The sequence below is a fragment of the Rhinolophus hipposideros genome (genome assembly GCF_964194185.1).
Source record: "Rhinolophus hipposideros genome assembly, chromosome: 4".
In the NCBI taxonomy this organism is placed as follows: Eukaryota; Metazoa; Chordata; class Mammalia; order Chiroptera; family Rhinolophidae; genus Rhinolophus; species Rhinolophus hipposideros.
In genome coordinates this window covers 12,916,531-12,940,717 of record NC_138050.1, presented here as the reverse complement: position 1 = coordinate 12,940,717, position 24,187 = coordinate 12,916,531, and the positions used below count along the sequence as shown (strand labels likewise).

At 39.1% G+C, this 24,187-nt stretch overlaps 1 protein-coding gene across 5 annotated transcripts in view; it reads left to right on the top strand.

The window, feature by feature from the left end:
- Positions 1-20,079, top strand: part of DCLK1 (doublecortin like kinase 1) — a 313,253-nt gene extending 293,174 nt beyond the window's left edge. For 2 of the 5 annotated variants that reach the window (XM_081047042.1, XM_081047044.1), the window contains 2 exons: positions 4,495-4,568; positions 17,211-20,079. In XM_081047042.1, the coding sequence (XP_080903168.1) occupies positions 4,495-4,568; positions 17,211-17,268 (132 nt within the window). In that variant the 3' untranslated portion in view covers positions 17,269-20,079. Of the gene's footprint in view, positions 1-4,494; positions 4,809-17,210 lie in introns of those variants that run through there. The other 3 variants (XM_081047041.1, XM_081047043.1, XM_081047040.1) reach the window with 2 other exon arrangements.
- Positions 20,080-24,187: the final 4,108 nt, after the last annotated feature.

Below are 24,187 nucleotides of genomic sequence, written 5' to 3'. Positions count from 1 at the left end.
TTTTTTTTTTTTTCTGTTCTATACATGCAGACGTACACTACATGCAATTTGAGAGCAGCTCTAGGCAAAGATTAAATTGGGCAGAGAAATAATGAAACCTCATACTTCCTGGTGTCATATTCTACAGTAAATATATTCAAGTCCCAGATTACTTGAGTTTTTAATCATTTCCTCTTTTTTCAGAGTATGTACATTTTAACAGCATATTCAATGTGAAATCACTTAAGCTGTTCTTTCTAAACAAAGAACTTAGACACTCTGATGTCGAATTTTTAAAAGTATTTATGCTACTAAACCTTATACTTCATGCTCATGAGCAATCCTGAATTTTTAACTACTTCTATGGGTGTTTTATTTTCTTTTTTGGTTGTGCTGGAGCTCCAGATAAAGCTAAACATATATAAGTGACATATTCGATACAACCAATCCCAGCTCTGGGTTATTAAATATTTGATTAGGGCTTCCAGACTTTGCAGGTGGCACAATGCATGCCTACACTTTCTTGTACTGTTCACATTGCGTGGTTTTTGATTGAACCCTTTCGACATTAGTGTGAGTACCTGGCTCATGAGTACACTGACAGAGCTACCTGGGCTGCAGACTCTTTCAGTGCTGCTGAGCATCTGAAACTGCAAGTTGTCCTTGCCCTTTCTCTTTAGTTCTTTCTAAGTAAAGTCAGTTTAGAAGGACACTGTCACTCACATCTTCAAAGATCGTCAGTGTTCTTTGCTATCAGCGAATATTCAATCAGTAATTTTTTAAAATAACAATCTCTTGGTGATTCTCAGCTCAACTAGACATTCTATCCTCTGTTTTCATCATTCATTGAAGACATGGGTCTATTCCAAAACTTTCTATTCCACAGTTTGCTTTTGGAATGGACTGCCAGCACGCTCGTCCATGAAAAGGACTGCTTCTCTGCTTCTGCTAAGGGCGTACAGCTACTAGACAGGATGCTTTTTCCAACGCTGTCATTTTGTTTTTCTTTTCGTTTTTCCTGGTCTTTTATTTCAATTAGTCTTTGGTTAAATTTGCCTTGATTGCTCAATAATGGTTCGTTCGCAGTACTCTAGGAGTCTTTTAATGACTAAGGGCAGAAACTTCAGGGCAATTTTCCAATGGACAGACAACACAGCTATGAGGGGAAATCCTCCTTTAACCAAACCTGGATAAATTCCAAAACCTAATCCATATTAGTTTATTAAAACTTCATCTAAGTAGATCTCAAAAAACTTCAGTTACTATTTGAAGATCAAAGGTCCACTGATTTATTTTCCCCCAAATATCACAATTGGACCATTTTGAAGCAATTTAATAACCAGTTTCTCAGTTCATCACTAACATATTTCCATGGAAACTGTACAAACTGGTAATAGACTTATAAAACTGTAAAATGAGCCATGTGGTGTTGAGTTAAACATTAGCTGCATACTTACTTAATCTTCTTTATCTACTACAAAATTTTAAAAAATAATAATTATCAACTTAACTTAGATTCAAAATAATTGGCTTTTTGGACAAATATCTGAAAAAGTGCCTTGCCAACGCTAAAGCACAGTTCATATGTTGACTACTATCATTAATAGTTCAAGCATGAAAGATAATATCACTATAAATTTCAGGGTTGTTTCTAGAGAAACTGCCCTGCCATCATATATGCATTTATGCACCTTCTCCAGAATGCTTTTTCCTTATAAAAGTCTACACCTTCCAGAAGAACCTGGGGGTTGGGTCACCAGTCCCAGGGTGGGGCTGAGAATTAGAAACTGGTTGCCTTTGTTATTAACTTTCAGAATAGTACTAGATAAATCCATTTATACTCGTAACCAATAACAATTCCCATTCTTAAAGTGTAAAGACTAAGTCTGGGAGTACTATCACAGAAAAAATGAGCATTGGAATTAAATAATATTCCAACTCAAACTAAAGTCTAACTGCAAAGGAACAATACTCTGCTCTGAGGCAGAATCTAAGTACATAGTAGGTACGTAAAAGGAATAGCCTTCATAAGTGCTGCATTCTGCAGAGACCATTTGACAATCTGATAATGCAATATTAATTTACCTGCATAATAGAAATTCCTGTAATTAATGTAAACTCTAATAACTTCTATTTGATAGCTATCGAAAAACTGATTTCAACACGAATTTCATTCAGCCAGAATTTTTCCCATGGGCATATATGTACTCCTCAGGGGCTATCAAGTACTAGATTTTATTTTAAACTGCCTCAATCCTAGGATTGAATTTTTTGGAAATTCTATACACCTTTTAAAATAAAATAAAAAAACTATTTAGAATGTAGTATCAATCATCTTGTTTTCTTGTTTGTTTGTTTGTTTGTTTCCAGAAATCAAAAATTAAATCATTAGTCTTTAACAGGTATTTCTCTTTTTTTAGTTAGAAACCTAACTACCTGCTGGAGATTAATGATGCTTATAATGGAACTTATGACTTTTTTTTTCTTAGAGTGTCAAAGGAAAAAAAAGCAAACTGTCATAAACAGACTCTAGTCACAGTTGTAATTTATGACATGAGCATAGTTTAACATGCGCTCATGGTTCTGAACCGTAGTGTTTTTCATTCGTGTTGTCATTTTTTTTTCTTCTCTGCTTCCCACCCCCTACATTATTAAGACCAAAGAAAGGACAAATGATAATTTTATATTAAGGTTGCAATAGGTCCTCGAGTTGGCTAGGAGAGTAATTACCAGCTGGAGACTCATAGGGATTCTCAGGACTTTCTAAAAGGAGAAAAGGTGTTCTGACATTTAGGTCAGGCAAATGTAATTAGGTGGAAACCCATTGCTGTCCTTATAACTACAACATTCTGCTTCCCAGAAAGACTCCATTGTCTCTCTGCTACCTTTACCAGTAGTTGGGAGATTAAAAAAAAAAAAACCCACAAAAACAGAACAGAGAAAGGGAAACAAAAGGTTATTAAAACGCAATTTATAGACATAAAATGGAATTAGAGATGACATTTTAACGGTGGACTTCTTGAGAGCTAAGGGAGGGGAGAGAGGCATTATTAGATTTGCTCAGCTTGATGAAGAACCGATGACTAAGATGTCAGTTCCAATTTATTTTTCCTCATTTAATGCTGTTTATTATTTTAGCCGATAATTTTCCAAATGCTTTAAAGTTCTTCTTTTGCATTTTTCTCATGCAAATAGAGCACTTCAGTCTAATGGAACAAATCCATACTAATCAGTGTGCTAATAATTGTGATATTGGGAAGCTTAGTTCTAAAGTGAGAGACCTTTGCCCAAGGGCGTTCCCGGATGCGGTGTTACGGCACATTTTGCCTGTAGATGGCAGTAGAGAACTAGGTACTAAGTAGCCATCTTCGCGGACTGAAACAGAAGGGCAGGCCTTCATCCTCTACCAGCAAGCGTACTTGGATTTTTTTCTAAATAAAACACAATGTACATTTTTAAAAGGGTTAAAAATCTCACATTGCTGTTTCGTAAACACTGGGAGAGCCTGGTTTATCATCAGAATACCAAATCTCCTGCGCAGTGTTTAGTTTAAATGCCTAATCCCCCGGCATCTTTTTGAAATGCCTTTCTGAATTTAGAAGTAGAAACAGTCATCAGCATCGGAGCAATACCACACATAAAAGCACTCATGGGCCTTTCTATAAAGAAAGGTGTGCAGCTTGCGTCCTGTCATGGGCAGATGGGGGAGTGGGCACACAGCATGATTACTGTATTTCAAATTTGGGATTGAATCTTTTATTCCTAGGTAGCCCAAAGGCTAACATCTTATTCCAGGATGAACAACTTTGAGAACTTATTATCCTCTCTCCTATTTATTGTACTTTTTGTTAATCATAGCACTTAACTGTACATATGAATTTTTAATATGCAGTAAAAACTTTTTTATTTTATTTTCTATATTTTCCAGGGAAAATTTACTGTTTTATACTATATCTTTTTAGTTCAGAAATGTAATTTATTCTTTAAGCCTACTTCTGTTTTTGAAGATTACCTCTCAAAGAAAGAAATCTAAGTTGCTCTGATTGTGGGGGTTCAAAACCTGATTCTTTTCATCTTTTATTTCATACTCATGAAGCCCTCAAATTTAAGCCTGATGGGGTATAATTTTCTGGGGTCCAATCTGCTTTCTCTTAGGTGGCTAAAGCTGATTTCAGTACTTTATTGAATTATAAAGTATTTTCCATTCTGTAGAATATGAAGAGATGTTTTATCTTTTGAAATTGAAAGGACGTTTTTAAATGTGCATACAAAAACGTGTTTGACAAATTAGATCTTTTCTAACAAATTAGCCTTCAAGATATTCGTGAGGGATTAGAGTCTTTTCTTGCCTTTTTATTTTCAATGTGCAGAGTTAGCATATTAGCTAGTCACCCAGCAGAAGAGGCATCGTAACTATATATTCATATATAGTCAATGAAGAAGAGCTTGGTCTGGAGTCTTAATTCTTTAGCATAATGTCGATCCACTGAGTTGCCCCCATTTCTCTCTGCTCAGCTGGACCACGGGTTTACCATCAAGAGATCAGGGTCTTTGGACTACTACCAACAACCAGGAATGTATTGGATAAGGTATGAGATGGTGCAGCTCAACAGTCAGTGTTTCCATGGCAACGTGCTGGCAGTCTCCATTAACCAGTTCCTTCAGTGGATAAACATGCTTTTGATTTGTTATCCAGTCCATATGCTGCTTTATCAGTTTCATTTTAATCTTGATTGAGATGCCACACCCCCTCATTCCTTTTTTTCACCCATTATTCACACTCACATTTGCCAGCTTTCTTTCCATTGCACATGCTCAGTATCAATTTCCCTTACAGTTAAAAGGACAGTATATTTAGTGTTAATGCCAAAGCATTTTCCTGATGTTGCCAATTAAAACAATGATTTCTAGTGCTCTTCTGTCCCTTAACAAATGAAAGAACAATAGTACCTTAGTATATGTTCTATAGAAGTATATACTGTCATTTTAAAGTCATCAAGCCCAACCTTGACCTTATTAGATGGATGAAACAATGCATTTACACATTAGTAGTAGAAGCTCCTCCAAGTAACAAAGAGCTATAGAATGCATTGTGTGTGTTGGTAAGCTTGTGTTTTCAAATTCTCCACCTTTTTGTTTTGTTTTGTTTTCGTTTTATTGTTACCTCTCTCCCCCTGGAAATCCCTTTATGTACTAGCTATTGCATGAATTTATTTTTCAGTATTTTGTAACTGTCAGATTATTTAGCTGGCTTATCTGGTCAAGCAAAAGGGACTCTGGGAGGTATCGATTTTTTTTTTTTTTAACTGGGTTAAGAATTCTATCCTATCATTTTCTATTCCAGTCACCTGCCCTGGCATTTCCTTCAAGGGGCATTGTTTGTGTCTCTTTAAGTTATCCACAGGCAGGATGGTTTCTGATGATGTGAGCAATGAACTCGGAGAAGTCCTAGGGAACTTTTCTCCTCCATCTTAACATTTCTGAAATGATCTCTAGGTAAAGCTCCATATCTTAGCATTTGCTAAGAAAAATTCCACTGGGTTTGGCATTTGTTTCTCCCAAATGATGGAGCCTATCTATCTTCAGTAATGTAGCAGCTGCCTGATGTTGTTTCATGTATCAGACTACTAAATTGGAAAAAGAAAGGAAGGAAGGAAGAAAGGAAGGAAGGAAGGAAGGAAGGAAGGAAGGAAGGAAGGAAGGAAGGAAGGAAGGAAGGAAGGAAGGAAAGAAAGAAAGAAAATACATAATTCTAATCCCCGATTATTGCTCCTAATTTTTTTCTATAATTAGTCATTTAGAACAAAGGACTTAGGGAAGCAGAAAGGGGCACATGTTGACAAACTATCCAAACATACTATGATCGTGATAATTTCTAAATCTATTTAAAGCAAAAAAATACCCAAACTTCAACAAAATATATTAAATTCAGTTTTACATAGAAGGCTATTTGGATCTTCTCTATGAGTACGCAGCAGGAGTTGCATATCAACCTTTTCACTTACCTAAGTAAATTAGTTTATAGATGTAGAAAGAATTCTTTTTTATGTTTAACCTCTTTTTTTGGGGGGGGGAGGATTTGCCTTTGTGTAGACTTTTTTTTTTGACTTTTTATGTGGAAGATGATCCATCAATCTTTTACTTTTTACTGAAAGATAATATACATTCAGAAGAGAGCACATATCATGAGTAAACACCTCAACGAATTGAAATTGTCACAAACTGAACAGCCCCTGTAAACAGCACCCAGATCAGTCACAGAATATTTCTAACACCCCCAATCTCCCCTCCTACTTCCAGGGCCCTTCCAGGAGGGTCACGTAGCCCCAAGGGTAAACACTGACCTGGAGTCTATCTGCATTAATTAGCTTTGCCTGGTTTTGTCCTTTATATAAATTGAATCACACCATGCTCCATCCTTTTTTAATTGTATGCCTCCTAACCTCAGGCATATTAACCAAACCTATATGAGTAAAGTTGATATACGATTAAAAATGGGCACGAAATATGTCTAATTACAGTTGCGTATATTTGTAGAATAAAAATTACACATATAAATTAATCTAATTTCAAAAAACTTCCAGAAAATGTGACTAAATTTGTGGGATTAAGAATGGGAGCAACATATCAAGTAAACACAATAATTAATAAACATAGCTGAGTATAAAAAGGCCATTTGACTAAAATCCTGGTGATGGTCCCATCAGCAGACAAAATGACACATCCCTGAATAATGGGCTGGAGCAGATGGGAGATAATCTCTTTTTTCTTTCACACATAAACTGCTCTGTTTTCCAGCTGGGGGCAGTAACAACAATGTTTATAGTTAACGCTGTACGAAATAGCGCGCCCAGTATGTAAAGCTAAATTGGAGAAATGATGCTAAAAACTCATCGGCGTGTATGCTTAATTAGGAAGTTTTATAATGCCATTTAGCCCCGGAATGAACACACTCTCCTCGCTGATTACAGATGCTTGCCTTTTATCTCCACAGAAGTGGGAGCATTTGTCGAACCGTGGTGGCAGCCAGCTCTCTAACATAAACAATCATTACAGGCAAACATCCTCACTCCCAATTGTTGTGTTTACAAGTGCTCATGGCTGTGTTCACTACTCCAAGCAGAACACTTGGGAGTCCCGCTTGCTTTTTGTAAAGCTGCTCACATAGGCTGGAAAAAAGCACCTCTTCGGGGTGCCCAGAATTGTCATGTCCCTTTTAATAGGCTTTTTGGTGATGGTAGAGAAGTGGTGGGGGTTCATTTGCCTCTTCTCTCCTTCATCCTGCTACCTCTCAACAGAGAGCTGATTCCCAGCTGTTGTCAGGGGAGCAGCAACCTGCTTGGCCGATTTTTCCGCGAGACCTTGCTTCTGTCACCCAGATCCTGGGGGGACACCCTCCCAGGAATGAGCTGCCTGGGCCATTCCACTCCCTGGCGCCCCTGCTGTACACCACTGGAAAACATTTACATCTCGTTACATGTTCACCTCCTGAAAATGCGTCCTTCTTCAAAGGGGCAGTGGTTGCACACATTTCTGCCTTTCTCGAGTGAAGCTGTCACTGTGGCAAATGCTATGGCCAACCACACGTGGAGAAGAATTCCGTCTTCTGCATGCAGAACAAGGCAGCCGCCAGAACAGGGTAACCCAATTAAATAAAACAAATATCAAAACACGACATAAGCTCAAAGGAGGTGCGCTAGGACAAAAGGGTGGTTGAGTTCCCAGGCATGACGTGACTTAAATGTGCATACTGGACTCGAGCACCGTCCTGCAACAGTGAGTAATGAGGCAGAGCCGTGCAGCCCCGCACAGTCTTTGCAAGGCTATTAAATGCTGTCATGCTCAGTTGTTAAAAGGAATGGGGTCAGTTAAATGCATCTTGCTCAGAGCAGGTTTGAAGAAAGGTTCCCATGAAAGCCAGAGAGGAACCCATGGTGTGAGGAGGGCTCCATGGAGGGCCTTAGCCAGTAGCCAAAGGCACCCAGCAAGCTGCAGTGCTTAGCTGTGGCCTTGCTCTGCCTACTAAGAAACACCTCCCTGCTGAGTGTCACTACACTGCAGGAACGAGGGCCAAAGCCTCTGCTCTCAAAAGGCAAAATCCAAGAGAAGGAACTGCTCCCTGGTAGGACGGGCATGAAATCAGCCTTGCTTCTGATTCAGTTAAGTTTAGAGGGTATGGATTACTAGTGTTTTTAAAAAGCCTCTACACAGTGGTTATGGATTCTAATAAATAAACCATTTTGCGGGGTGTGGGGGTGAGGGGATCACCCACCCTACCCCACTCCCTCCGGTACTAGGACTGTCCTGTAACAGAAAGTTTAACACAGAGAAAAGGCATAGATTTAAGCTTCAAAGCCACCCAAATTGTGATTACAGAGAAAAGTATTGAGAAACTATGAGGTTTGGTTTTGCAGCTGCACCTTGATGCTAAAAAGTGAGTTACTAGGCCAAGAGACTGAAAAGATGGACAACACCTTGTATTATAGTTCTACAAATGGTCGCTGGGAGAAACTCAGGAATAGTGAGACATCTGTGTTATTTGACCAAGTCAAACAGGTTTGAGATTTTATGTTCTTTTATTTTCAGAGCCTCCTTAAGAAAGGATACCAACAATATATACTTGCCTTTTCAAAATTTAATGTACTTGTTATTAGAAATGAGAATTTGCCACGGCATTCCAAGACTTACTGATTAGGTGTAAACTGAAGTGAGATTTTCCTGGGATTTTTGATGAGTCAGTATTGATCAAAAATTTTGTAGTATTATATTTACTTTGACATTGCTTCAGAATCTCTTTCCCTTTTTCGATTAAAAAAAAAATCTACACTGTTTTCTACATATTCATTCCTGTCATACTTTGAATCCAAATGGATTCAATAGTGTTCACTAACTGATAGGATATAGATTTTATCAGATATGTGTAAGAAAGAAGCCATCATAAAGAACTTAATCCTAAGAATTGACACACTTATTCTATTAAGAAAGAACGAAAATGTCAATACACTGAAGTTAAACAATTCTCAAATATATGTCAAACAAATGACATTTAGAGAAATGAAAAAGTCTTGAAAATTGAGAAGAAATGAACTTGATTAAAGACTGGAGGCACGACATATGGAGAGTTTGCTGCCAGGAAGCCCTGGATTTGGATCCTGCTTCCTGCAGTATGACCTTGGGCAAGTTACATACTCTGTCTCTAAAATTCAGTTTCCCCAACTATAGAAATGAGAAGAGTATTATCAGCTTTCCAAATTCATGTCAAAGATTAAAGGAGCTGCCTGTGCAACAGTGCCTTCACAGATCCCAGCCCAAAGGGGGAACTCAGAAAAGAGACAGCTTCACAGGATTTCCCTCACTTCCAAGAAAAAATTATCTACTCCACACTAGACACAGATTTTTCTGAGAAAAATGATCTCTCTTCAGATCAAAGCATTTGTTATTAAAGTAGAACCATGACCTTTCTTGATGCTCTTGTTGGGGTAAACTGCTGAGTAACATATTATTCATGAACATTTGTAGCATTAAATTTTATTTAAAACAGGCTGTAGCCAAAAATCCTGATGAAGTATAAGTTTAAAATGTTTTCCTATCAGGCAGGGATTGGCAAACTACAGCCAATGGGCCAGATCTAGCTCACTGCCTGTTTTTGTAAATAAAGTTTTATTGAAACACAGCCACAACTCTGCATTTATAAATTGCTTACAGCTGCTTTTGCCCAACAGCAGCAGAGTTGAGCAGTTGTGTCAAAGAACCATATGGCCTGGACAGACTAAAATATTAACTGTTTGGCCTTTCCAGAAAAAGCTTTTCAACTCCAGTTCTAGGGAGTTGAAAATGTTTCTAAATTAAAAGATACCACCGAGTAGGCTCGTTAAAAAACTGTAATCTCCACCAACTCTTGGAATGCCTGGCACATAATAATATTAAATTAGTTAATGGATGATTGAACTTTCCAATGAAGGGGCAGTTAATATAGAGGAAACTTGATTTTGAGGAAAATGCGTTTTTGAAGAGTTTGGAATAAAGTTTGGACAATGAAATCACATATAAGATGCTCTAGAATAGTATCCATTTATAGCAACCCAAGAGTAACTTTTTTGGCAGTTAAAAATTGTTTTTCTAGCAAAAGTAGTTACCCCCTAACTCACCTGCTTAATGAGTTCCAAATTTTCACAGATTTTTCTTAAGATAAACTACACCTGTAGTTATTCTTAACTAAGATGATGAAGGAAAAACAACATAGTTCAGTTTAGCTTAGACTGAGAAAATCAGGGGTTATAGGGTAGAGGAAGCACGTGAACTTTGTCCTCTAGAAGCCTGAGCTCAGCAAGTGACTATGATTTTAACCCTCTGATAGGAAGCCATCAGAAACGTATTGCTGAATTCAGCCAATTTGGCATTCAATAAAGAATCAGATCAGCAACGACAGCCTATGTATAAGAAGTGGTGGAGAAGCATGAGGCCAGCTCCCCCTAGGGAAACGAGGAATCACAATTAAGAGAGAAATCACACCTAGAAAGTAGTTTAGAAGACTACTAGGTTTCATTCCACGAGGCCTCCTTTTACTGTTTTAATGGTCATTGTCACTTTAGGTAAATACCATGTCATATATCCAAATACTTCCAGTTCTTGGCGAGACTCCAAAAGGATATTAAAGCAAAACAAAACAGATCGTAATAAGCATGACAGTAAGCCAAATAAAATGAAGAGAGTGGATATTTCAATCAATTTGTCAGTTTAATTTTACTAGCAAGCCAAACATTTCTGAAGTGGCAAGCCAGTCATAACTGAGTCCCTGCAGAATAAGGGCAAGCGAAGGAAAGGGCTCCCGAGATTAATGCTGCAGCCCCTGCACCCCTTCTGTCTCTGAGGGAGTATGAATAATGGATGGACTAAAAGGCAACATGTACGATATTGTTCTTTTATTAATGAAATGAAGACTATTTGTGATGGCTAGCAATAAATTAAGAAAAGCAAAAAGGGAAAGCAGTCAACATTTGCCTCTGAAAAATGCAGTTACTTAAATCCAATAATTACTGCCATGACAGAAAACATTGCCTCGCAACTTAAATGGGGTGCATCTCTTGCCATTCCTGCACGTATTACAGAAGTCTTTTTGATCCATAGACTATAGGGCCTATTGTTTGCTAAGAGAAAAACATACCCCATTACAGGATTGACAGTGATATTAAGCAAATCCACAGTATTTCATAGGTGAAAGTTTCCCTAGAGAACTATACTCCACCTTCAATCTGTGGAGTGGGAAATTGAGGCCCAACGTGGTTAGGAAACATGTCCAAGGTCATATAATTAGCTGAGCTAGGACAAAAAGCTGTTTCTCCTGACACCTCCTACTGCTGCTTCCAAGTGAATTAAGCTAAAGAGACCAAACAGGACAAGCATCACAGAGATGGGGGTGACACAGACGGGCAAAAACAAAGCTAGCATCCAATTCACATTCTCCATTCATTCCTGACCTTTCTCCTCCATGCTATTTTTTCCCTTTACCACTGCATAGATATGCCAGATGGCTGTGTCCTATGTATTTATGCTGATTTCCAAATTTAGTGCCCGAAATAAGGATTTGAAATATCTGAGTACTATGTGTAGGCTAGTGTCATTTCATTGGAACAGAAGAGGACACTGAGCAAGTGCTTTAGGTGTATCTATTGGTGGAATAAATTTCCTTGGTATTAGGCAAGCACCGTTTATGTGCCTGCCCGGTCTCGTGGCAGGCTCCAAAACACAATAGATATTAATTTCTCTAAGATTTCCAACTACTATGTGTGCAGCTACCTGAGTGGCCAAGGTCAGGACATTATTTTACCATTCCTTGTTTTCACACTTGATCTAGAAGTCTTTAAGGACATTGTGATAACTAAGGGTTTAGTGTGAGGTAGGGATAGTGTTTCTTCTGTGTAGGTCAAGTTTATATTAGTTTATCTGTAGGATTTTATTTAGCCCACTATTTATTGTGTTGACCAGACTCCCCAGTCCACTCTTATTTAGCTATAGCCCAATATACCGGATAGTAGTCGTATACTACTACTACTATAGTAGTAGTAGTACTACTACTATACTATATATACCTATTAAGGGGTATATATTGCAAGTAACTAGATTAGAGCATCACATTTCTTACTACTGGTCAGCTCTAGAATCTCGAGAGATTTCTTGCTCACCTCTAACCTGTGATAATTAGCATGAAAATGTGATAGTGCAGGCTTCAGCTTCTCTTACAAACTCTTAATGAAGTGATAACTTTCTGAGGAAACACTTGGGAATTCTACTGCAAGTCCATTCATGTTCCAACAAAACTATAAACCATGAGCAAATTAACTAATACAATAATATGCCCGTTAGGAAGTCTTACGTTTTAAGGGCATATCAAGGGGATACTTGAGGACAACCTTACCTTACAAAGACAGGCATTAGGAAGGAGAGACCCTATTTGCCTGGGATAGCTGGGAATTTTTTGTGATTGATAAAGAGGAAAGCAGCCTTTCAGAAATGTTTGAAAGGGCCCAGAAGTTACATTTGTGAGGCAGCATGTCAGAGAAAAACTTATGTTTTGAATGCTTTTATAGAGGAAAATTACCAGTTGGAATATATAGCAATACCTTTTTAAAACTGTGTAATAACACATTGTTCTATTTCTTGCTGAACTCATCTGTCCTGAACTACATATGGGGGCTACAGAATTCAACTGTAAAATTTGAACTGCACATAATTTTATAGCCACAATTAAAATTTGAAAGATATCATATATTACAGTGCTTACTGTGATAAAAACAGACTGCAGTGAGTGGTTGTTGAGTAGACAAATACATGACTATACGAGAATATTGACTCTATCTGATGTAAGCATTTGATCATCTCTGAAACATAAATCGTATTCTTATATATTGACTCCTAATACTTTTAATGTCTTATTTTTTTGTATTAAAGAGTTGATTTGGGTGTTTTTCTCTTTTTTTTTTTTTGTTTTGGTTATTCAGAAACTACATAATCATCTAAAATAATTTAATTCTGTATTAAGAAATATTTAATGTGTCCCTAATATGTGTGCAAGCAAAGAAAACCCAAACCAAACTGGCTTAAGCAAAAAAGGAAATTTGTCATTTTATATAATCTGAAAGGTTCAAAGGTTGGGTCTGGCTTCAATGATGGATCGACTGAGCACTCAACTGGGGCTTGGTTTCTTTGAATCCCTACCGTCTGCCTCCCTGTGTTAGCTTTAGTCTGGAACTTCATGTGACACCAGGATACGGGAAGCAACCCCAGGCCTATCATCCTCCCTCAACAGGGATTCATGATAAGTGTGAAATCCCAGCAAAAGTCTCCTTATGTCCTTTTAACTGGATTGGGTGCTCATCCTGAGCCAGTCATGGGTATTGGGGAATGCAGTAAGCTCAGGCTTGCTGGGTCACCAGCCCACCCTGTAACCTCTCAGAGATGGGGGGAGGGCCACCTTCACTGGAACCACAGAGTACAGGAGCACAGGATGTCCAAAGGGAAACTGAGGCACAGTTATCCTATGCAGAGTCACTGGTTGCTATGCAAGAAAATCAAATGTCAGCTAACGGAGAACAATGAGTCTGCTGATGTTATAGGATCATTTTGAATAATAACAGGAACTAGACACTGGAAATTTTTATTGTAAGCACGTTGTGAATGTTAGAACAAGGAATTAGACTTTATGAGGGATTCTAAATAAATTGGACCTAAGGATAATTGACCTGTCAGCTGTGTATGGGATGGACTGGGGCTGGGTGCTCATGAGGAAAATAATGTGACCTCTGTAGTATTGTCCCATATTTCAAAAGCCACAGGCTTTGCAGAGTATCTGTTGTGTGCTATGAACTACGGGGAGCACCCAGAGGATGTCCAAGCCTGGATCTTGCCCTCCACAGTGTCTACAATGTGGCAGGGGACACAGTGCATTAGAGTCCGTTATGGTGGAGGCAGGATGCACGGTGATAACAGCACCAGGTTTCATGGGAACCCAGAGGAGGAAGTTTTTAAAATGAGCCGCAGTCCATGGAGCTGGGAGAAAGTGGGCAGGAGCCTGGGGAGGAGAGGCCTGTGGACAGCGCAGCCTCACGGACATCTCTGAGAGCAAGTCAGTTGAAAGCCTTAAATGTGAATTGTGTAGCCTTTGTGAATGTTGGCAGGATCTGCGTGAGGAGGAAACAGCCTCTCTGTCATTATACCCAGGTCTCCCTAGGAGCTTACGGGTCCAGAGTGGGGTTGTACACTTGCTGTCCCTGAGAGGGCCTCTCAGGTCATCAGAATGGAAAGCCCTGGTCTTAGGGCATTTGAGGCTGCGTGTGGTCAGCGTCCTCCCCAGTTCACTCTGGTTGGGAACAGAGAAGGAGAGAGTTCCTGGAACACAGGAACTCCATCTGATTCTATTTGAAATACATCAGAGTCAGTGGGAAGAAATGGCTGGGGCCTTCTGCTGGAGGACGGGAGTTCTGCTCCTAGTTAGCGATGCACCATGGGGAGGTCTGTCTACATGCCCGAGCCTCAGTTCCCTGGCCTGGAAAGGCAGAGCATTGCACAAAGAATGCTTTATAAATTCTCATTCAATTCTAAGAGTCTATAAATTCACCAGAAATAACCGTCACACCCTTATTCCATGACATGTGATCATGACATGGTATGTTTCCAGACATAACTGCGAGGAAGTTACTGGTGAATTGGTACAACTGAAAGCACAGGAGCCAGTCATAAAGCTGCTAACTGGAGAAACTGGTAGGAGTGGAGAGAACTTGCCGTCTAAAAAGGACAGGGCAAGGGTTCTCTAGGTAGAGTGACAAGTAAGGAAGAGGATAGGATTGCCCTTAAAAGTATCTGGGGACATGGAAATGAAACTGAGGAGGATGGGACCATCCAAGCATAGGCTCAACACCTAGTGTCACCAGCCTTTGTATAAACTAGATTATGGTATTTGTGGAGAAATGGCCTATTTCAGTGGCTGTAGCCAAGAGGGTGACTGGATACAACTGAGTACATTATGGAGAGATGAAGTAAATAGGGAGACGGTGCCAATGAGAGGAGGGAGGGAGAAAGGGAGACTTCTCTGAGATAAGTTCTAATGTGAGCTTCATCTTGCATTGTTTTCCTCTGACCTGCACTTACTTCATTTTAAAACACTATCTTACATAAAATTGTAAAGAAAAAAAAAAACAACTTTCAGTTTCTGGGAGCCTTAACCGTGTAGAAAACATTAGAACATCAATTTTTACCTACAGCACCTCTGGGAGGATGAAAAGGGGTTACGCCTGCTCCTTATTTAACTGAGAACTGAGTGAGCGGGTCACACAGCCAGTGATGGACAGAGCAGGACTCACATTTCCTGACTGCAGCCCCATGTGCTTTTCTTCCCCACACCAAAAAGCCGCAGTTCACCAGTCAGTATTCAGCCCAATGCCAAGGATTTTTTTTTCTTTCTCAAGAAAGTAGAAATAGAAAAAAAATTTTTATGAGCAAATGAAAAGTTTATATTACTGTTGGATTAACTACAGAATGGTTTTTATATAAGTCAGACTAAATAGATGTCTGTTTTTTACAAACATTCAACTCTATACAAAGAGAACACTTTCAGTTGGCTTTGAAAGCAAAATGCCATGTGTTGTAACTTTACAGTGTTTTAAATAAAGTTAGGAATTTGGGTTTATGATGCTGAAAATATCATAAATTTGTGGGTATAAGAACAAGAAATATATATATATACATATATGTATATATATGTGTATATATATATATATATATCTATATATATGAGGAACCTTAAAATTTTGACAAGTAGAAGAATCAAACATAGACATTTCAACAAACGAGTCATTGAGTCATCGTATTAACAATCTAGTGAAACAAGAAGTGAATTATTAAAGTTTATCTTCCTCATTGAATCCGTAACACTGTTATTTAGTTTGTGGATAGTTTTTAAAGCAGGGCAGCTTAGCCTAACGAAGCCATTTACTGTACTGGTTCTATGCATTGCCTCTCTTTCTCTCTTTATTACTTCATTTTGGAACTTTGATTGCCCTACTTTAGATCTAAGATTGCCCTAATGCTGTACTGCAATTGTATGAGGGGCTTAGTTTTCACTTTGTTCTCAGGACCAGGCCGGCTATAAATTTATCTCCGTTCTTTGAAGAAGCTAATAGTAAATTTTCAAGAGGAAAAATGGTGGTATAGATCCCTGTAGAGGAAAAGTAATCTCTTAAAAGCAGAATAACCTCCAGGCTACATCCTTTTAAAGAGGGACTTTCAAACAAGGACGCCTTCAACTTTTATATGTGTTCTATATTTTTCTTCAGGCTTTGTACCTGCTCTTCTGCTCTCTGTGTAAGGTTTCTCTGTAATGACCCTGTTCCTCCCCACACCCATTAAATCTGTAATGAAGTCATGCCGTTCCCAATTCTGATGTCATAATAACTTCCAGAGCTATGGCTGGATTGCACATCCTGAGATCATCTGAGGTTCCTCAGGAAAATGAGGCGTAGAGACCAGGAGTTGGAATGCCTACAAAACTGAATCTCAGTTTCATAAATTATCATATACTACGGTGAAAATGAGCTTTGTAAAGTAAAATCCATGGGAAGGTTTCCATTTGGTTTAATAGCATTCAAAGCAGTTTTCAATTTCAGGCATTGGTTTCATTAAGATTAAAACAGTTCTTCCCAGAGATTCAGCCACACTCCCTCATCAACAGATAATAAGATAATTTAGAATGAGGAGATGCTAAAATAACAGGATGAGCTTGTGGCTCTGTTTCCATGTCTGACAAATTCATCACCGTTCATCTTTATTAGACAGCTTCCTTGAGCTGAATGTTGATGGATGAGGCTCGCCTGGCGTCCTCCCATGTCGGACACACAGGGGTACCCACTTACTAGGGCTTCTCCCGCTAGCCTGGGAGCTACCCAGGGTAACAGATGTGGAGCTAGGGCAAGTCTGGGTAGGGCTGGGGAGAGGTTGAACCCAGGACATCATCCATCCTGCCTGTGACTGCTGATGTCATGACCAGGTGCTCTTGGGAGCTACATCTTGGGAAGCAGAGACCTGCCCAACAGTGGTGACTCGTGTCCACAAAAGTGCACCTTCATGGGCAGGTTAATTTGGCCAGCATATTTTTGTGAACTCGGAAAGTCTCAGAAAGAGTTGCGTCGGCCATTTCCTTCGGCCTAATTGTCCTCTTTCTCATTTTATGCCCCTGCTAGACCACCGCTCTTGATAAGGAGAGGCAGGTTTTCCGACGAAGACGCAACCAGGATGTGAGGAGCCGGTACAAGGCGCAGCCAGCTCCGCCGGAACTCAACTCGGAATCCGAAGACTACTCCCCGAGCTCTTCCGAGACTGTTCGCTCCCCAAACTCGCCCTTTTAATAAGACCCTTTTACTCGAAGTCCTAGCTTAACCCTTTGAGACTCTGAGATTTTTTTTCCAAAATTAGGTAAAACAGTTTTATCTGATCTATCTAGCACTCAATGCTTGAATGGCAGAACAGAAAGTGTGTTTTCTGGTATCTTTTGATTTCCCTTTGCTGAATGAGATGATGACATGTTGTTGTTTGTAAAGATAGCAACTTGCTGCTAATAGGGTCCTCAAAGGGTTAAGGCTACTTTGCAACTTTTTTAGACTTAAAAGCAATGAATGTTTTCATCAGTCAAGCTAGGATCTGCAGTATGTAATATAGCACATGTTAACCCTCTGAGTGCATTGGAGTTTATGGAGAACCCCTGGGGAATTTTTCAGGCCTTTGGATATATACACACGTGTTTCTTGATTTTGCTGCAGATCAAGGGGTGTGTTTAGATTCTGAGATGTCCTGACAAGAAGGGCATATAGAATAATATCTTGCTTGTCCTTTTCGGTGGGTTTAGAACATGGCAGGTTTATAACTGAAGCATAAACAGCCCTCTTTCTCCTTCACAGTCCTATTAGGAAAGGGACTTTTGTCATTAGAGGTATGACTGTCAGCTGCCACGAGTCCTGCATCCCTAGTGGAGGGAATTGGGTCTGTGGCAAACAGCCTGACCCGCAAAAGAGATGGTGCCCCCACCCCCAAATTGTCTCCATATGAAGATATGCTGACCACGCCCCGGAAATGCTGCTTCCACATCAGCTGCTGCTAGTGCCAGTGCAGACCCTCAGGGAGTCACCTACCTTGTCTTGTGCTTGGGGAGGGAGGGTCTGCGTGCTCAGTATGAGACACCTACAGGGGGAAAAAAAACTGGTGAAAAAGAGCAATAAATCGCCAGGTGCTCTATGGGGCTGGAATTTCAAACAGAAAGAGGAAACATGATCCTGTTCTTTTTCTCACCTGCTTTTTCATGCACTGCAGTCTTCAGTGTGAAATCCATATAGGGTATCAAATCCATACATAGGAGCAGTAGGGCACAGCCGACTAGAGGCAAATGCTTTGCAAGGTGGCCAAGGGAAAAGCACAATGAGAAAACAATCTAGAATGTTCCAAAAATGGGTCTTAAGGAAATAAACCGCTGGTAACATAATTCCATGTGCACCTTTAGGTTTACCTACATATAGCCTTCCAGGAAAAACAGGACAGGAGACCTAGAAGATACCCCTGAGGATAAAACTTATGTTCCCTAAAATGACCTTTTTATACCACAGTCTTTAGCTATCCAGAGGAACATGTTGTTTTTCTCTCAGTGGGTGAAGTCCTGTCTGAGACCTGTGTTTTCACTCCTGTTACCAATTTTTTCTCCTTAGCCCTGTGTCTCCATTGAGTTTCTTCTGGAATGTGTAGTATTTCAGAATGGGGGCTTCTTGTATGTTGCTATAATGCTTACAGAAGAGGTGAGCCATGGTGGCTTGGAGGAGAGGGCCCAACTCAAACATCTACCTAAGGTTTGCTCCTCTCTGTGATCTAGGAGACAACAGTGAGTGAAGTCTCATAAAATTTGCATCTGGAGGGCTGAACGACCCTTACTGTCTCTGGTTTGAATCTACTTCACTATCTGAAGGTCTCTGACCTTGCTATAGCCAGTTCTTTATTTTCAAGTGTACATTGGTCTTCAGTTGCTGCTTTTAACTCTCTAACTCATAAACTATGGGCTATATTAAATAGATTTTAAGTTCATAACATACCATGACTTTTGCAAGGTAGTCCCTTTCTAATCTTTTGCTCTTCCACATTTAGGTTTATTTCTTAGGTCTGTGTTGTCCTGACATGTAAGCAGAAGATTATTTATTGAGAGTTTTCCCCCTTTTAGAGAGTCCTGAAATGATACACAACATCACAAAATAGCACAAGTTAGTCGGGTTTATTTGGGGGGGGATGGGGAGCAGAACACCCGGAAGGGTGTTGGTGTGTAGGCAGATTCCACATTAGTGAAGTACCCTGAACTGGTCAGAAATTACTGCTTTTTCTAGAACTATGAAGCAAAGCACTATTCTAAGTCACACTAAGGAGTAGTTATATAACTTGGCCTCAACTCTAAATGTGAAGAATTTCACATTTAGATTCTTCATAACTATGAAGAATCCTATGGGCAGAGACCTATCTGCAGGAAATTGTCATTTTCCTTTCTTTCTCCGAACGACTGCTTTTCCCATGGGCATTATGTGTTCTGCCACAGCCTCTAGTGTACAGGACTTATAGTGCATGGCTCAGGCCTTTCACCATCCATGTCTTGGGAGACCGTGGACCATGTGAAGCTGTGCAGGGCAGCTGGGAAGAGTGCAGGGCCCATTCAGCATGGGGACTGCAGCGCATCGCTGTAGAATTTGAGTGATCTATGCTGAATAAACAGTGGAATGTGACCTGTCAAGTAGAAATATTGAGTAATCAGATGGAATGCAATCTTTTCAGCATTGAGTTATCAAGATCCTGCATGTCAGAGATGTACTCAGAGGGTTAACAGACAAGCACAAGGCATGCTGATGATGTTGGTGTATCCAGACTGCTTTGCTTTTAGCCAGTGCTTTCTAATTTCTTTTCATGACATTCTTGGGATAGTTCAAGTTTGAAATAAATAAGTGGTGGTGTTCTTTAAGGAATTTCTATAACCAAATTTATCTTATTTTTGTTTTTCATTTTATCATCGAATAAACGTGTACCATTATGGCAGTGTATCGCTGTAATTATCAATCATTGCCACAAGTGTTTCCATATTTCTTTTCTAAGTATTTCATATAGCTCTTATGGTGGTGGCCCAGTGTGGGGACTGTCTTTCCTTTATTGATACATGACCGACCATGTGGTATTTTCAAGGGAATTTTAAGATTCAACTTTTCAGTTCAGTAGTAGACTAGCTAAGAACTCCTTCATTACCTGCATTGTGTAAATCATCTCCGTAGACGATAACTGTTCATACTGATGAACACTGTTTTCTTGACATTGTAGCAGAAATCATTTATTCATCATAATTAATGAATATGTGATTTGCTCCAAATCATTAGAAGGAAAAGTAAGATTTCAGTCATTGAAAACTGTTTTTACTGTAGCCCTCATCTAACTTACACATGGTGCATATTAAAATAAGCAGAGAAAAAAAATGCAAATAAACTACTGAAAATGCTTGGTGTTTTGTATTCAGTGAGCCCTCCGTGCTACCTCCTCAGCACCCCCCTGGGTTGTGGTTAACAGGCCCGTCAGATATTGTTGAAAGAAAGCAATATATACATGAGTGAAGGCTAAAATTGCAATCCTTTACCCTTTGAGGCATATTTCAGTTAGAAATAAAGGAGGAAAGAAAAATTGTCTTAGCTTAGAGGGTCACGGAGCTACCGTATGACCAAGGCTCGTGCGCATTAAATCACAGTTGTTTGCAGGCCGAGGGCACCCATTAGACAACTCTATCGCCTGCACTGTAGTGCTGTTTTGCTTGAGGGAGAGCTTTCTTAATATTATTGTGTTACCTACTAGCCTTTCTCAGGGTGAGGATCTGTCAGAATTTCCGTGATAAACTTCTGTTTTCAAAGGTTTTTTAATTTGACCATAAAAGGGGGCCCCAGGCTAGTTTGCTCTGTAGGACCTGTACCAAAGAGGGAAGGTTCACTTCCTTCTCTGCTCAATTGTCCTGAGGAAAGAACAACAAAAAAATCTGGTATGTCTTCTCCTTCGTTGTAATTTCAGAATTTTGGAAAGCACCAAGAACCAAGATGGTAGTTTTAATGTAATTACTCATTTGGATGTGTGTTTAAAAAAATAACGAGTCACCTGACATCTATTGTAGATAACATAGCTTTTCTATAATTTGTAAATCATTAATTTTTTAACCTGCTACACGATTTTTTCTTCTCTGTCCAAAGATTTTCAAGAAACTTCAAGTTGGTCAGTTCAAAGGTTAGCCTTTCCTGTGTGTTGTCTGCCACTTACATTAGGAGTTTGGGAAAAATACTCTCAGACAGACCCTTACTTTGCATGCAGTAATAGAGGGTCAGATATAAGCTTCTTTTGGAGATATGGGTTTCTTTATTTAATCATCAGGTTTCATGGAGCCATTTTAGTTTGTCGGGAAAATTGTGATTAAAGGCACTTCCAAAATTAACATTTTTGTCAATTCAGTTATAATAAGAAGAGTGTAAATTAACACAATTTACCCTTTTTTTTTGTTTAAAGGTAAATAAATCTATAAAACTTGAGAACACACTAAACACTTGATCCCTGCAAATGTGCTTTTAAAATTGGCTCAATGGTGCTTATACATGAAACAGTAAAAAAATGGGGTCCCAAGGACTGTCAGAGGAATCTTTAATTTGCATGTATCTACATACTTGAGTTGGAGGTGCTTTTAAGCCAGTCTTATTTTTTAATTATCTCAAATATGTATCCAACCATTGAGTAACATTAAGGGTCTTAAACTGGTGGAAAACAGGAAATTCAATGTAGTGGCATTGAATGCCTCTGGTTGGGGTGGGGTTCCCCCATTTATTCCCTTTGTTTTTGTTGTTGGTAGTGGGCTTCAGCACTGAAGCTGGTATGGTGATCATTTTTCAGTGAGGGAACTTCCAACTGGCAGGTGTTTTGATCATGAGGTTTGCAACATCTTGTCCTTGGAGGCAAATGAAAGATCTCGTTTCATCCTTTTCCCTAAAAGTAGAGCAATGTCTGCAATTAAACCATACCTGTAAATTTCCTCAACATTGTCATTTGGTCCACTGAAATGAGACCCTTACTGTTGCTTTAATGTAAAATTGTATATTTTTGTCTGTTATATACGTTATTAATTTAAAGTATATAATAGTTCTACAAGCCTTCATGTCAGTACTAAAAGAAAGTAGGACTTTAAAAGTGATGATAAAGATGCTATAATGTCAATTCATTCTAGTCCAATCGAATGTGGTAAGAAAAAGACCTTGAAGAGTTCTCTAGGGACAATTTCTCACTTGTCATCAACATTAATCTTTGATGTATTCTCAGAAAAAATAAAAAGAAATTGAAACTGGTCCAAGGTTAGAGTCCTATCCTGAATAACTTTTTTTTTTAATTTTATTAGGAAATTAATAATAGCCTTTTTTATTCTGGCTGAAAGAAAATTATTAAAGGATTAGTTGAGTGTGAAATTAAATAGTATTTTGCTCATGCATACTAAAAAGGTGGGCTAGGAACTTGATGCATTTAAGCAAGTTTCTGAAAGGTTTCAATTTGCTGCAAGAAAAAAAGTTCAATGTTTCCTTTGAAAATACTGAATTTATCAGTTGCTGCATGGATCAGATGGCATAGGTTAATCTTTGATTTTCAGAATCTTAATGAAATAACTTTCAAACGATTTGTATCCATGATTAAAGCTGGAATGAGATCCAATTTTTCCCTAATCTCTCAGTTTAAACTAATAAATGTAGGTTAATGTGGAATGAAATCATCTGTGATATATTATGTTCATTTATCAACTGAGCTTTTTTGATGTTGCCTGTTTTTATGTAAAACATGTTCTTAAAGTTAATAAAATAATAGTACTTGGTGTATGAACTACTACGTAATACCCTAGCTGCAGTGTCCACTCCTCAGTTCATTTTGCCATAATGGAATAAAATTTCATTTTAGTTCAATTCATAACTGACACATTCAGTCCACGAAGGAATAACCCAGCTGTGTTCTGGGGGAGAATTCTCTCTATGCAAGGCTTTAAAAATTAGTCATGCGATCAGAGTGTAGCTTTCCCACATGTCCTCCATAGCAGAGTGTATATTTCATGAGCATAATTCAAAAGCAACTATTCCAAAAATGTCCCTTTTCATATATTACCTTCCTGCCTGGGCCAGTGACTTGGATAAACACAAAGAAATAAAATACCACTCAGCCTTATTTTATCCTTCAACCTATGTGCACAAGCTCTCCAGAGAAGACGGTTGTTTTATCCACTAACCTGTAATTAGCTGCCATTTTTATAGCAATTTCCCATCGGGCATTCCATGTCCAATATTGACCTTAGAGAAAATTGCAAAACTGCACAATGGAATAAAGTTCTTTTCTGTGTGTTTTTCAATGCTAGGAGATTGAACAGTCAGCCAGAAAAAGTGACTGAAGGTCCCCTGATGTCCTATGTAGGTGCCAGAATATCTCCAAGCTCTTGTAAAATTAGCAGTCACCTTCCCTGTCATCTATATGCCACTGCCACGGTGGTTGTTTTCCCGTATGCTCCTGTGTGAAGTTCTGGGGTCCTTTCTAGGCTCTTAGAGCAACTGCTGTGAAACAATAGCTACAGTGATTGCCTCTTAAGGACCATTACCTTGTCTTATGAGGCTGGCAGTTCCGCCAAAAACCTGCCATCAGAAAAATGGGCCTTAATGCGGAAACCAACTCTGGGACTAATGATCATAAAACTGCCACCTAAGGAAATTGGGAAAGAAAGGTCTTGCACAATTCTGGATGATTGGTAACTGGAAAGGTAGGACTTATTACATAACAGACAAGGAAGTTATGCAAATGGCGGTAAATGAGTAACAAGAAATAGGTAAGGAAACACCCTGGGAAATGTAACATCTCCTTAAACAGAAGAAAGGCATTGCTCTATCTTAGAAGGTAGCCTGTTTCCCCAGCTCTGGGAGGAGCAGTGAGGGAAGATGAGGAACCCCTCCCAGCCAGCTGGACCAGCCAAATCCACGCTGGCCATCAGCACTGTGACAGATGTCCCTGCCAGCTTGCCTGCACATTCAAATCATTCATTCAAACATTTCTTGAGTAAGTGCCAACGACAGGGAAGCCACTTCATTTTGGCTTAGAAAAGAGA